The sequence below is a fragment of the Bos grunniens genome, chromosome 7 (assembly GCF_055505025.1).
Source record: "Bos grunniens cultivar Pamir isolate PY7600 chromosome 7, Bosgru_T2T1.0, whole genome shotgun sequence".
Lineage (NCBI taxonomy): Eukaryota > Metazoa > Chordata > Mammalia > Artiodactyla > Bovidae > Bos > Bos grunniens.
Genome location: NC_141171.1, coordinates 4,832,143 through 4,846,364, shown reverse-complemented (window position 1 = coordinate 4,846,364; position 14,222 = coordinate 4,832,143). Strand labels below are relative to the sequence as shown.

At 57.9% G+C, this 14,222-nt stretch overlaps 1 protein-coding gene and 1 long non-coding RNA gene across 4 annotated transcripts in view; both read right to left on the bottom strand.

The window, feature by feature from the left end:
* The window catches only part of ELL (elongation factor for RNA polymerase II), a 79,468-nt gene that overhangs the window by 21,283 nt on the left and 43,963 nt on the right, over positions 1 to 14,222 (bottom strand). For 2 of the 3 annotated variants that reach the window (XM_086408362.1, XM_086408364.1), the window contains exons 2-4: positions 7,756 to 7,803; positions 979 to 1,100; positions 434 to 597 (exon numbers count right to left, since the gene is read on the bottom strand). In XM_086408362.1, coding sequence (XP_086264488.1) covers positions 434 to 597; positions 979 to 1,100; positions 7,756 to 7,803 — 334 coding nt within the window. Of the gene's footprint in view, positions 1 to 433; positions 598 to 978; positions 1,101 to 7,755; positions 7,804 to 11,088; positions 11,220 to 14,222 lie in introns of those variants that run through there. The other variant, XM_086408363.1, reaches the window with a different exon arrangement.
* Positions 11,097 to 14,222, bottom strand: part of LOC147368087 (uncharacterized) — a 45,077-nt gene continuing 41,951 nt past the window's right edge. Inside the window, exon 3 of the long non-coding RNA XR_015166471.1 lies at positions 11,097 to 11,291. This is a non-coding gene — a long non-coding RNA (uncharacterized LOC147368087). The remainder of the gene's footprint in view (positions 11,292 to 14,222) is intronic.

The window sequence follows — 14,222 nt, the reverse complement described above, 5'->3', positions numbered from 1 at the left end:
CATCCCATGGTCCCTCGCTGGCCCCAACACAGCAGCAGGCTGCCCGCAGCAGAGTGCATCTTGCCATCTGCACTGTGCCCTGGCCAGGTCAGCCATGGGAAAGAGACACCTGGGCAGGTGAGGGCAGGGGTGGCCACTGAAGGGACAGGCTGAAGCTCTGGCTTCATGCACGGGGAGAGGCAGACGTGCCTGAGGCTACAGCCTGGGGAAGGGGCCCTGGGATTCAGAATTCCTGGAACTCTCAGGCCCTCTAGTCCATCCTGGATTCAGAATGCAGCAGACACCACCCAAGAAGGACCCAGCTCCCCTGGCCTCTGTCAGCCCACCACTCCTGTTCCTGCTCCTGACGGGCCCTGAGACTCGCCAGCTCTCCTGACATCTGCCCAGCAGGCACAAGACCCCCGCAGGTGAAGCCCCGGCCCCCAAGCCTCACCCAGGTAACGGCCTCCGGCCTTGATGACAATGGCTCCTCGACTGCGCGTCTCCTCCTCAGCCTGCGCCAGGCTCTGCCGCGCCTTCTGGTAGGAGTCGTCAGTGGCGCACACTGTGATCTTGTCCTGGATGCTGCCCAGGCAGTCCAGGTGGACATCCCCATGGCTGCAAGACAGAGGCCAGAGGTGAGGCGAGCTCCTGGGATGACCACAGAGGTGGCCTCGGGGCCGACACCGCCCCTGCCTGACACTCCCAGCTAGGAAACAGGGTCTGGTGCTGACTTGGGCAACAGGGTTTCTGCAAGGCACGTCTTGACCTGAAAGAAGCAAGGGAACCCAGGTTCCTGGGCAAGAGGGGGCACGCCAGGACCCACGCCTGCACCCTGGACACACTGTAAGAGCCAGGACGGCTCATCTGAGAAGGAGAGCTGGGGCTGGAGGTGGGGGTAAACATCCGCACGGCGGGCTGGCGCGGGGGATCCACGGTGGGGGTCAAGGGAGGTGGGCCTGGCCCCGTGAGAGCTGGGGCAGTCTGGGCAAGGCTCACCTGGACACGTACTGCTGGATGCAGTCGAAGCTGCCCTGGGGGCTGTCGCGGCCGATGTTGGAGAGGTAGAAGGAGAACGTCCGCGCCTCCGTGGGGCAGTCAGGTTGGGGGATGGAGATGTGCTGCATGGAGAGGGGGTGTCACTGGGGGGCCCACAGGCAGGGCCAGCACACGATCCTGGCCCGTCCCTGGCGATATGTGAATGCACCCCCTTGGTCTCCCTGTCAGTGACAGACCAGCCTGTCACCATGGCCAGGCTGCTGGTGGGTCCTGGGCCCCACACAGCGCAGGGTGGGGGTGCGGGTTCCCGTGTCCGCAGCAATGGCACTGTGGGCTAAGGAGCACGATCCCTCAGCACACAGCCGGGGGCAGGGGCCCACTCCAACCTGGGCCACGGCTCAGATCCCCCACCAAGCTGGGCAGACCAGGCTTGAGACAACCCGGAAAGCTGAAATGGGGCAAGACAGGTGGGCGTCAGCAGCAGGCTGGCACGCTCGGCCGAGATACCCTGGCGCACACTCCCCCTTCTCCCACATGGCGAGGCCCTCTCCACCTCCTCCAGGCCAGAGCCACCGTCCACCTGGGTGTCTGGGAAGAAGGCAGGCACGGGCCTTGAGGGGTGCACAGACGGGCAGCACGTGCCCCCGCCGACCACGACACGGGATGCGTACACATGGTCACCTAACCCTGACAGCAGACGGCACCGCTGGAGCCTAACTAGGCAAGCCACAGCCGCCAGAGAGGAAAGACAGACGGCCTGGCAGGCTGACAGACAGATGGCACTAGCCCTGGCTGAGGTGCAGTGCTCAGCGCAAGGCAGGAAACCCAGAGGCCGCTTCATTCCAGGCCGACCCTCTGGCCCCCTGCCTACCCTGGGCGACGGCCAGCGGCTGCTGAGAAACACAGACAGGAGAACCTCACGCTCCAGCTGCCAGCTCCTGGGCTACCGGGACGGGCCTCCAGAGCCCTGTCGCCAGAGGAGACCAGCCTTAAGGTCCGCCCTGGGCTGGACCACCGTGGCTTGTCACAGTTAGGGAGACACGCCGGGAGGAGTCATGAATGGTCAAGAAGGGGCAGCACCAGGGCTGTCGTGCCGCCTCCGCAGGCCGAGCCGATGCCGCCTCCTCTGAGGTGACGTGAGGACACAGCACGCCCCATCGGCGCTGGACAGCACGCGACCCTGGGCTGAATGCCTCCTTCCCCGTGCCCGGCTGTTACACGAGAACACAGCCAGCTCGGCCTGTCTGAGTAGAGTCTGTGTGATCAAGGACATGAAGCTCCGGCCACAGCGAGAGCAGCAGCTCTCCCACCCCAGCCCTCAGTGGGGTATGGAAACCCTCGAGGGAAGCTGGGAGGGCACACAGCCCAGGATTGGCTCCAAATGCTGCAGAACCCCCTCCATGCACAGCCAGTCTCTGCTGCAAGGAGAAGCTCCCTCCTTGCACAGGGAGAGCCAAGGCATCAGAGAGCAGCCCCCAGGCCCAGCTGCTTGGGACAGGAAGAGCCTGGCCTGGGGGAGAGGGGCGGTCTGCGGCGGCTGTCCAGGGACTGCAGATGACCTTGGGCTGACGATCATGCCGTCCCCCAGTTCCCCGCCCCACAGCTGGTGTCTGCCCAGCGAGATCTCCTGGTCCTCCAGCATCCCCCTATGCACACAGCAGGTGGCGGAGGGCCCAGTCAGGATGCACAGCCAGCGACAGGGAGACCAGCAGGGCACCAATGTCAGCCCTGGCCAGCCACACAGACCCTGATCTCCATACGTTTCTGTAAGGGTCAAAAATGGGACGAAGCAGCTCACACTCGGCAAGTGTGTTTTACTATAAACCTGGACCGCCTGCTACCCTTGGGCAGGAAAACACCTATGTGCACACACACACATGCACACACACACTGGAGTCCACGTGCAGCATCGCACTGTCCAGCACTGGCAGCCACCCTGCGCCAGCCGCACACGCTCCCGGGCAGACGCGACTTCTGCTCTCCATTACGGAAGTAACTGGACACCCAGCGCCCAGACGCTCCTGAGGGTCACCGCGGGAGAGGCCCCCACAGGCACCGCAGGCACGTACACACTGACGCAGTTACCCAGGACACAGTGGGAGGAGTGTGCACCATAATGTCAGCAAAATCAAAAGTGCCTCTGATGGAGCCTGAGCCCTGACACACGGCTCCCCCCCACGCCCGACCCTGAGCCTCTCCCTCACCACGTGCTGGCTCCGGCGGAGACCCAGCCACCCCCAGTGACGTTTTTCCATCTCTGGCTGCTCAGAGGGCAGTGGCTGCCCTGACTGCCTGCCATAGCCCCCGTCGGGGAGAGCAAAAGAGAGGGGTACAGCCTAGGTCCCGACACCACGGTGTTCCTCTCTGGGCAGGGGCATGGGGGACCATCCCCTATGATTCTTCAGCCCAGTGAGGACTTTTCCACACGGGTATGTATTGGCCCTTTCAAAATCCTTGAGTCGGGGGGGTGCGGGGGCACCGGCCAGCACCCAGAGGAGGGTCTGTGCAGCCACCGGGGCCGCAAGACAGGGAGGGGAAGGCCTGCCTGGAGCCTGCCACAGCAGTCCTAAAGCCTCAGTCCCTCCCCAGCTCTCTGGCACCAGAGTGCACGGAATCCTCTGGTTAACGGGCTGTTACAATGCTAGTTAATGGCTACCAGTCCCTGGGAACCAGTGAGGGAAACCAGTCCGCTGGGCACGAATGGCCCAGGACACCTAGCTTTCTCTGTGATGGCAGAGAGCGCAACCTGCATTCTGAAATTCGGCCTCCGCTCCGCAGTCTTCTGGACCGAGTCCTGGCTCTCCTAGGGGCCACCATGGGGCCACAGCAGGCCTGGGCAGGGCAGGTTTAGTGCATCTGATGTCAGCCCCAACTTCTGGGATGGGGAGGCCAAGGGAGGTGCCACAGACTCATGGATGTGCCTGAACGCGGAGATGCACAGGCAGCCCTGGCCCTCCAAACAGCCATGTCCCACCCGGAGGACCCGAATGGCTGACATCCAACCCTGAAGCCAAGGAGCGTGCTGGTTCCACCGTGGGTAGGTCAAGCCCCTTTGAAATTCGTACCAAGTCAGGCTGGCAGCCCTCACCCCACGTACGCGGGGTCTGATGTGTCTGCAGTGCAAGTGAGGGCTTCAGAGAGACGAATGAAGCCCCGAGCAGACTGTGGGCAGGAAGAAACAGTGAGGACGCACCTGGAATCCTCTGGGAGAGAGCAAGACCAAACAGGGCATCCAGGAACCAAACACTGCCTAGCCAGACTCTGGCCAGAGGGTTTTCAGGGAACACTTGTTTTATTGTCTTTATTTTCAGGGAACCCTCAGCATAAAATATATTTTGGATCAAGAGTTACTACTGCACGGCTGCACAGTCGGGAAGATCCTCCGGAGGAGGAAATGGCCACCCACTCCAGGATTCTCGCCCAGGAAATCCCACTGACAGCAAAGCTGCCGGGCTACAGCCCAGGGGGTCCCACGGCATCAGACACAAGTGAGCACACACATCCTGGATGGCTGAAGAGGCCTTCCAAGAGCAAAGCAGCCTCTTCCGCCCACTGGACGGCCCACGTCCGCAGCCCCAAACCCAGGTGCTTTCTGAGCACCTCCTTCCTTTCTGAGAGCTGCCCCGCACTGTGGACAGGGAGGGGGAGCACATACCGCCCCCCGCCCACCACTTCCCAGGCTTCCAGGTCACTCCCACCTCGCAGCAACAGGCAGCCCTGGGCACAAGCGCGGGCCGGCCCTACGGACTCCTGCAGAGCCGGCGCCTGGACTGCAGACAGACGCTGGTCACGGCCTCTGACCAGGGCCGTCAAACCTCATTCTAGAAACCGCCTTTGGGTCCCCGCTGCAGCACACAGAAATGCCTCACACAGCCCTGGACACCGACCCCACCTCCCTTTCTGTCCTCATCAGCTGAGGAGTTCTGGGGTAGGGCCAGCCCGTGAGGGGGTTTTCTCTTCCCCTCGCGAGGCTGATGCTTCACCAGCTGTCAGGGATTGAGAGCTCAACAGTGACCCCTGATGGCTGACCTCTGATGGCAGAGGGGCCCAGGGCAGCCACCCCAGTGTCTGAGAGAGAGCAGAGAACACACACACAGGCACAGACACAGCAGACGAAACAAAGGTGAGTGCTTTGTGCCGCCGCCGCCACCGCCCCTATGCTGGGCGTGCCACAGGCTGCCATGCGGTTGCCTCCAGGAAGCAGCCAGCACCAGGGCCTGGCCGCACACCACCATGGCCAGGCCCCACAGCACTCCCTGCACAAGTGGGGAAGAAGCCAGGTCGGACCTGACTCCCACCCCAGGAGCCGGGGGACACGAGACCCTGTGCCGGGGGGCTGCATTCACACCGGGGAGGACGAGCACCAGGAAGCGGGTGAGCGTGTTCTGGGCCGCAGGGGGCTCTGCTGCTCCTTGGGCCATGGTTTATTCTGTTGGCTGCACAGGGTCTCACAGGCCCAGCTGTGGCACCTGGGATTTCTGATATGCGCTGCAGCAGGTGGGGTCTTCACTTGCGACATGCAAACTCTTAGTTGAGGCATGTGGGATTTAGTTCCTCGACCAGGGATGGAACCCAGGCCACCAGCATTGCAAGCGCTGAGTCTCAGCCACTGGGCCGCCAGGAAGGCCCCCTCCTAAGGCCATGTTAACCTGCGTCCAGCCCTTAGGTGCGTGGCCCCTCTCCTGGGCGGGGAGGCCAACAACCAGAGGGAGACCTGGCCGAGGTCCCTGAGTGAAGGAGCAAAGAGGGTCTCAATCTTCAGTCCGCCAGCTTCACGGGCCTCTGGGAAGCAGGCCCTGCCTGCCTACCCGGGGTCCAGAACATGGAGTCAGCACAGGCACCAGGAGTGCTGAACGAGCTGGGCCAACCCACCCGGCCCACCCCCTGCTGTCTCCAACTTCGATGCTGGAGGGCACGACCAGGAGAATCGGGAGCAGAGTGCAAGGGTCTTGCCGCCTCCTCCACTGCTCCGAGTGACCACGACAGCATCTGCTGTGCACCTGCCCCAGGCCAGGCCTCTCACACCTGGCGTGGAGGAACGTTCATGGTCTATTAATACCCAGGACAAGGCCCAGAGGTCAGGAGGGGCAGACCGAGCGCGTGGTCCTTCACAGCGAACTGGGAAAGAACAGGCCTCTTCCAGTCCTCACACGGTCCCACCCAGGGAAGAGCCTCTTAGTGGAGACTCACGGCCTGGCTTGTTCCTGGCTGTAGCACACGGCCTCCACACCCTCAAAACCTTCTAGGAAGTCCATGACACATGAGAATGCCCAGAAGGAAAAAAATGTGGGCAAAGCGCAATTCTCAATTCAGAGGCAGGGGGCCTTTCTTGGGACGTGGCTCTTAAGTTTGGCACAGGAATTTGGGCGACAGAGCGTAAAGCCCAGGAGACCCTCACTGCGCTTCTATGAGCATCCCAGTGGTGTCTTGCTGACTAGAAAGCACTGCTCACGGATAAAAGAACGGCAATCTGTGCCTGGCTTCCTCATCTTCCCACAGCTGCTATGGGCACACTGTGACCATGGGCCACAAGAGGGCGCCACTGGGCCAGTCTGGCAGCAAGCCCAGCCGGCCCTGCCCCTTGGGGAAACATCTCAGGGGAAAAAGCAGAAGCAGGCGGCCAGGGCCAAAGAAGGTATGGAAGCCCCAGAGAAGGCACAGGGCAGGGCGTGTGCCCTGGGGCCTTTAAGGGCATCTCGCTAACCTTGACTGGTCTTGGTGTGATGGTGTTCCCCTGGCCAGGCCACAGCCTCTAGTGACTCCATGAAAGGTAACCTGGGTGTGCTGTGCAGGTACTCTGTAGACGCAGTAAATCCATGACCAGGTCTGGGCAGGCCTCATACAATCAGTGGAAGGCCTTAAGAGGGAAACTGAGGCTTTCCTGATGAGGAGGAAGCTCGCCCATGAACCTCGGGGCCAGCTTCCTGCTTGCCCCATGGAATTCACACTCATCAGCCCCACAAACCTGTGTCAACGTCTTGCAATATATCTCTTGGTATCGCTGTATCTGCACTTGCAGACATGTTATCTCCTCAAGGCTCCATCTCTCTGGAGCACCCTGCCTGGGGCGAAACCTACAGATCTCCCTGCTTCTGAAAGAAGCCAGCAGGCTATCAGGTGGAAACTGACTTATACGTGTGTGGCAACTCTTCAGATTTAAAGAAAAAAAAAAAAAAAAAAGACCTGCAATAAAGACTAGGAAAAAAACTAAAGTGTTGCAAAGCATCTTTAGTGGGTGGATGATATGGGTCCTAGGACCTGGGTGGCAAGGATTATGGACAACGTGCCCTTTCTCCCATTCCTCAATTTTTCTGTAAGATGGTCATTTATGATCAAGTATCTTTCACGAAAAAACTGGAATATTGAGTTTGTATACTTCCCGGTACTAAAAAGTTAAATACTTGTGGTCCTAGGTCCACCGACAGAGAGAAGCGCCCCGCCCTTGGGGGCGGGCACATTTCCAGGTTCACTTGGGCTCAGGGGGCATAGTTTCCAATCAGCACAAAGATCAAGTCAGAACAGGAGTTTGGCAACGACAGGAAGTGGGGAAACTCGGGAACTGCTGGACAGAAGAGCTGCCTTCAGCCCACAGAGGGCCTACTGATGTGGCCCCAGCCATGGGGCCAGCCTGGAGACGACGAGAGGCAGACCATGGCTCAGCAGAGGGCCCTGCCTGGCACAGAGGGGGATGGGGCCAAAACACTGCTCCCAACGGGCTGCTGTGCCCAGCAAGCCACAATTCTAAATAAGTATGATTAAGACCAAAAAAAGACTCACCCCTTGACTTCCCTGAAATCGGATCGAAGGTCTCAGTGAAACAGAATCCTGCAAAAAAGCAAAATGGGAAAATGTCAATGAAGATATCTGGAACATGTTTGTGTATGGCTGAGTCCCTTCACTGTTCACCTGAAATTACCACAACATTGTTAATCGGCTAAATAAAAAGTTTAAAGTCTAAAAAAAAAAAAAAAAAGATACCTGGAAATCCAAAGACTCACTTCCCAGTCATATAAGGAGCAGGATAAAGACAGTGTTTTCAGGAGAGGTGAAAAGAATAAACTACACGTGTTGAAAATGACAGGAAGAGTCACCGAAGCAGGGTTCTGACGGTCAGTAAGAGCTCCTCAGATGGCCCAGGGGCCAGGGCTGACGGTGCCTGAGAGGCAACGCGCAGCGCTTCACCATCCTCCCGCAAACCGGCCCCAGCCCAGGCCACCCCGCCCAGGGGCGCTCCACGCTGAACAGAACTGTGCGCGGGGAGCACCGCCCACCAGGAGGCAGGCTGATGAGGTGATGCCCTCCACCCCAAGGCCCTGACAGGACACAGCCCAACGCCTGCCCAGCTCCCACGTCACAGCTTCAGAGCAGCTTGTCCTTATGCTTGGGGCGGCGGAATTTCCAAATGTCACAGGAAAAAAATACACCAAAAAACTCTACTAATTTAAGCTTTAGCTATTCGGAGATCAGCCTTCTGGTGGAATTTTAGAAAGAACACGGATCCAGACAGAGGGTCACACTTCTCTTTCTCATTTATCCTGGGCCCTTGGCACTTTCTGTGTAGCAGACCTCACCCCACAGGGTGGTGCTGGTTCGTCACGACGACCCCCTCCCCTCCATCTTCAAACCCACAGGGCCCAAATCAGCCTCTGGGCCTGTAGTTCTCCTCAGCTTTCCTCCACACGGCAGCCTAGATCTTGGGCTCGCCAGTCTTCAATAGAGCCCACCTCTCAGGCCTCCGCCCCAGAGCCCCCAGGTGTAAGGGAGGCCCCACCACCTGGACCCCAGGTCCAGTCTGCAGTGACTGTCTGTCTGCTCTGCACCCAGAATGTCAGGCCCACCACGGGCCCAGGGTGGGCAGAGCAGCTGCACACACGGGGGAGAGCCAAGCAGCGGGCGGGCTGGCCTCTCAGTGCCTCTGACCTGTCAGACTGCCGGGCAGGCGTCCACAGGTGAGGGGGACCGCGCTCAGCCAGGCTGGACCATGGGGGCCACACGCTCACCCTGCTTGGCTTACAGGAGCCTCCCCTTTGGCCAAGAGTCTCCAAAGACTTCACTCACGCACCTGGAGCAGACCTGAGCGGTCACACCCAGCTCCGGCACTCACCTCCACAGAATCAGACACCCCAGAAGCCAGCCACACTTTTTTTTTCTTAATTTGAGAAAGACTGAAAACATTTTAAAATTTTTTTTTAAATCTGAGAAAGAATGTCAGGATTTATTTTATCTTGGGGGCCTTAGCCCCTGACCCGTGCCCCCTACAGTAAGGATCGAGCCCACGTACTGTGCACTGGAAGATGGAGTCTTAACCACTGGGCCAGGGGGAGTCCGCACCCCACACTTTCAAAGCACATCACGCCTCACTGCCACAAGGGCAGACACAGCATGTCCTCCAGCCCCTGCAGGTGCAAGGGCTACTGCGTTGCTGAGACAGGGGCTAGGCTCTCTTCACGGCAGGCTCGAGACCAGATGATCTGCCCCCTAAACCATGGTCAGACTGCTGCCTGGAATGCAGTTCACAGGATTAGAGGGGCAGCACCAGGGGGGCCCCGTCTAGCTGGGCCCTTGGAGATGCAACATTTAAGCAGCCTTTGCTTGGAACTAGGTTAAAGACAGAGACCCAAAAGAAGATCTGCAGGGAGCCAGTAAGCACGGGAGAAGCCGTGTCTCGTCAGTGCGGTGCAGACTACGCAGGTGCCTACTAGGATAGCTAAAGGAAGAAAGATGACACCGGAATCCTCGTCCCTTACTGGTGGGAGCATACAAGGTCCTGTAGAGAAGTCCAGCAGGTTATTTCAATATCCATTAACTCGGCTGCGTCAGGTCCTAGCTGCAGCACGCAGGACCTCTGTTGCAGGGCACAGACTCTAGCTGTGGTACACGGGCTCAGTATCTGTGACACACGGGCGTAGCTGTTCCACAGCATGCGGAATCTCAGTCCCCTGACCAGGGATTGAACCCACATCCCCTGCACAGTAAGGCAGATTCTTAACCACTGAGCCACCTGGCGGTGGAGTCCCCTGGCAGTTTCTTAAAAGGTTTAACACAGTTATCACGTGACCCACCAATTCCAATTCCTAGGGATATACCCAAGAGAAATGAAAACATAGGAATGCACAAAAACATACATAAATGTGCACAGCAGAAATAACTCTTTACTTCCCTGGTGGCTCAGCAGTAAAGAGTCCACCTGCCAATGCAGGAGACACAGGTTTGATCCCTGGGTCAGGAAGATCCCCTGGAGAAGGAAATGGCAATCCACTCCAGTATTCTTGCCTGGGAAATCCCGTGGACAGAAAAGCCTGATGGGCTACAGTCCATGAGGTGGCAAAGAGTCGGATAGGACTTAGTGACTAAACAACATTAAAAAAATAGCCAATAACCCAAATGTCCATCAGTTGGTAGAGAAACAAAATACTACCTAGAAATAAAAAGAAATGAACTCCCCAGTGGACAGGACACGGACGAACCTTAAAGCCACCAGCTAAATGAGAGAAGCCCAATGTAGAACGCCATACAACGGATGACCCCACCTATGTATATTTCCAGAAAAGGCCAAATTAACGAGAGAGCATAACTGTGAGAGCCTGAAGCGGGGAGTGGCTGCAGACGGGCTGGAGGGAACTTCTCGGGTGGAGTGTTAACACTCTTGACTCTACACCTAAAGTGGGCGTAAGTTCTATGGGCTGTCAACGACCCCTAGAGCACTCCGGAGCCTCATGTAGGCACTGAGGAACGTCACCTGAACATACAGAGAATTACTGAATAGGCGGGGGGAGACTCTTGTCTCTTAACCAGTGTCAGTCAGCAGCGATGCAAAGTGAATGAAGGGAGATGGCAGGGCAGGGCGCATGAGAAGGCAGCCGAGAGGGCAGCCGACACAGCAGGGCAGAGCGGCGCCCCCCACCCTTACGGAGCTCTCTAGCACCCCACCTGGCCCCAAAGCCAAGAAGGCAGGCCGCTCTCGCTGGGGAGCAGCAGGTGTAAACTTGGAGCAGAGACACGGGGTGCCACAGAAGCAAAGGGCTCGCAGCACCTGGTTCTCACGCCCTCAGCCCAGACCCCCAGAACCCAGCCCAGGGCTCACCGCAGCACGCCTAGTCATTCACTCACCAAGGGCACTGCTTCTAAGATTTTATACTGCAGGGAAGCTGGCCAAAGCTAAAGCTCAAGCTAAAAGGACCGCGATGCCAAGAGGGCTGGTCTCCAGTGTGTGTCCCCGTGTCGCCCGACTTTCATTGAAGAACCAGGATCTGGGCCACAGAGGTTCTCGTAGTGTCTCCTCCCTCCAGCAGGAGGACCAGGCCAGGTCAGTCCTGTTAACAACAGAGCAATTCACTCATACCATCGTGCATACACAAACACACACACGAGTGACCCCCACACTCAAGTCACCTGTCTATAGCCATTAGCAAGAGACACCACGCAGAAACCTAAATTACACCAGCCCCTGTGGCAGGCAGAGAGGACAGGAGCCCCATTTGGAAGATCTTAGAACAAAAGGAGGAGTCAATAACACTTGGTCAATGACTGAGGTGTATTCCTTTTTTTTGGCCGTGCCCCATGGCTTATGGGATCCTAGCTCCCTGACCGAAGATGGAACCCACACTTTCGGCAGTAAAAGCATGACGTTTTCACTTCATGACCACTCGACCACCAGGGAATTTCCCTGAGGTATGTGCTTGTCTGTCTGTTTGTTGACTGACTGACCGGCTGCAGCCAGAGGCTCGTGAGATCTCAGTTCTCCAACCAGGGGCTGCGGCTGGGCCCTCAGCAGTGGAAGCATGGAGTTCAAACCATTGTTCCACCAGGGCATTTCCCCTCCTGAGGTGCATTCTAATGGCACTCAGCCCTTGCCGCTCAACAGCAGTCAAAAACACATCTGCTGGCACCAGAGGGTCCACCCTGTGGCTCTCATCCTCAGTCTTGGGGGCGATAGCCTTGACCTTCTGTGTAGACTGTTCCCCCCCGGGTGCCTGTCAGTAAGCTGCCTGCTCACCACTGTGCTCCCCCCAACCAGGTTTCCAGGAGGCAGCGCTAGCACTGGCCGGGGCGCCTCTCCAAGGGTTGCACGAGCATCTGCTTTTGGAGTGCCCTTTGCACTGGCACATGACCATCCCACCTGTCACGGACTCTCAGGCTCGGAGGCCCAATGACATTTTAATGAATCACAACAAAATTAAAATTGTTACAAGAAAAGGGAATTTCCTGAAGAGTTCTAAAATGTACTAAAATTACTTGTGTGTCTTCAACATCGACCAAAGTGGCCTTTGGCATGTACTGTTTTGTTGTGAAGATGCGGTCTGTTTTAGATCACAGTAAGGTTTCTCCTTTCTTTTCTGAATGTTTATTTATCTGGCTGCACCAGCTCTCCACTGCAGCACTCAGGATCTTCAGTCTTCACTGTGGCATGTGACACGTCTAGTCCCCTGACCAGGGGTTGAACCCAGGCCCCCCACACTGGAAGCACAGTCTTAGCCACTGGACCACCAGCGAAGTTCCAGGCTTTTATTTTGTCAAACCAAAGTTTACAGGTATTTACTGTGAAGCACATACACTTCATCTGAATGACTCAAAGTGCATCTAGCCCTATTACCTCCAAGAACCTCCTGGAAGGAAGCTGGTTGCATGATAACTTGCCAGCTTTCTCCCTTCCCTCTGAGTCACGTTCCAAGTGGGGCAGGCAGGCTAAGGGGAACCCCAAGTGCCATGGGTCCCTCTGCCATATGGGTCGGTCACACTGTCAGAGGGGGCTTCTGGCCCCTGGGAACGTGGCCCCATTTCCTCCCTCCACTGTTATACCAGGCAGGGCAGGACCACCTGGGTTTCTTCCTGCACCAACCAGCAAGCTGCAGTAGGTGCCAAAGGGGACTCTCAGGTGGGAGGTTGCTGGGTGTCCACTGGGCTTGCTCAGGACACACACTCCACCATCACAGGCAGGGGCCTGATCCCAGCAGCTGGCCACTGGGCCAGTGGGGGCAGGAGCGGCTGCAGGTCTGCTTGGACCGCGTGCAGGTCTGACGCTGGCCGTTCCCGAAGGCTCTGGAAAACCCTGGGCAGAGCAGCCTCAAGGCCCCAGGCCAACAACTTCCAAACTCCTACAGGCAGGACACTGAAAGCCAAAGGCCTAGGATCCCTGAGAAACAGCCCGCCTGCACCTCCCTTGACTTAAGCCTCCATGGCTGGTGACGGCTCGGACCCCCAGAACCATCCTGAGTTGGGGGCAAGCCGGGACCAGGGCACATAGCTCCCGGGAGCACGGCCTGCGGGTCCCAGGCTGAGAGCTGCATTTTAGGCTTGTTATCGCTAAACTCTATCACAAACCTCAAGGATCAGAAAAGGTCAAAGGACTTGCCCAAACCCACACAGGGCCAGGAGCCAACTCTACCTGTCACCTCCAAGGTTCTCTGCAGGGATGGTACACACACTCGCAGCCTCCTTTTCTCAGAGGAGGACTTGGAAGCTGACCCCAGGAGGACACAGCTGCAGTCACCTCCAACCTTTTATCTGGAGATTTCTGTGTTTAGGTCGGTGATGCATGCCCTGGAGATTGCTGTGTTTAGGTCCGTGATGCACGCCCTCCACTCCGAGGGGAAGGCCTTTCCACTTCAGGGAGGCCACGATGGGCCACCCAAGCCCAGGAGACACTCACTGGATGGATGAAGAGCAAACGGACAGAGAGCAGTCCTGCTAAATCTTCTCCGATTCTTCCCAAGCAGGCACCCATGTCAGGGCCAGACAAGCCATCCACCGCTGACAAGCAGGGTGCTGGACAGACACACAAGCACGCTCTCAAAGGGAACACGGGCAGCACAGGCCAGACGCCCTGCAAGAAGCCAAAGGGCCAAGGGAGCCTCCTGAGGCTGCCGGGCTCACTGCCTAGAGAAGCCTCTGGACCGTGGTGGGAAGGCTGACGGAACCGGAAGTGCGGGCAGAGGCCCATGAAGGAGAGATGATGCAGAGAGACTGCTCCTGGCACCAGCACGGGGCCTGAGCTGCTGCAGAGGAAGGCTTCAGGACTCTCGCTGCGGTGGGGCCCCAAGCCTGGGGTCAGGAGATGCCATCCACAGCCAGCCCAGAGGAGTCCTCCCTGTACCCGTTCAGTAGTGGAGCTCAATGAGCCCTCATTTAAGGGCTTCTCTCATTCCTCTTACTAAGGAATTTCAAAAGCAAGCTTCCCCAAGATCAGCTGATCCACCGCTAACCAAACTGCCTGTCAGTAGCCAGAACCATCAGGCTCTAAGAAA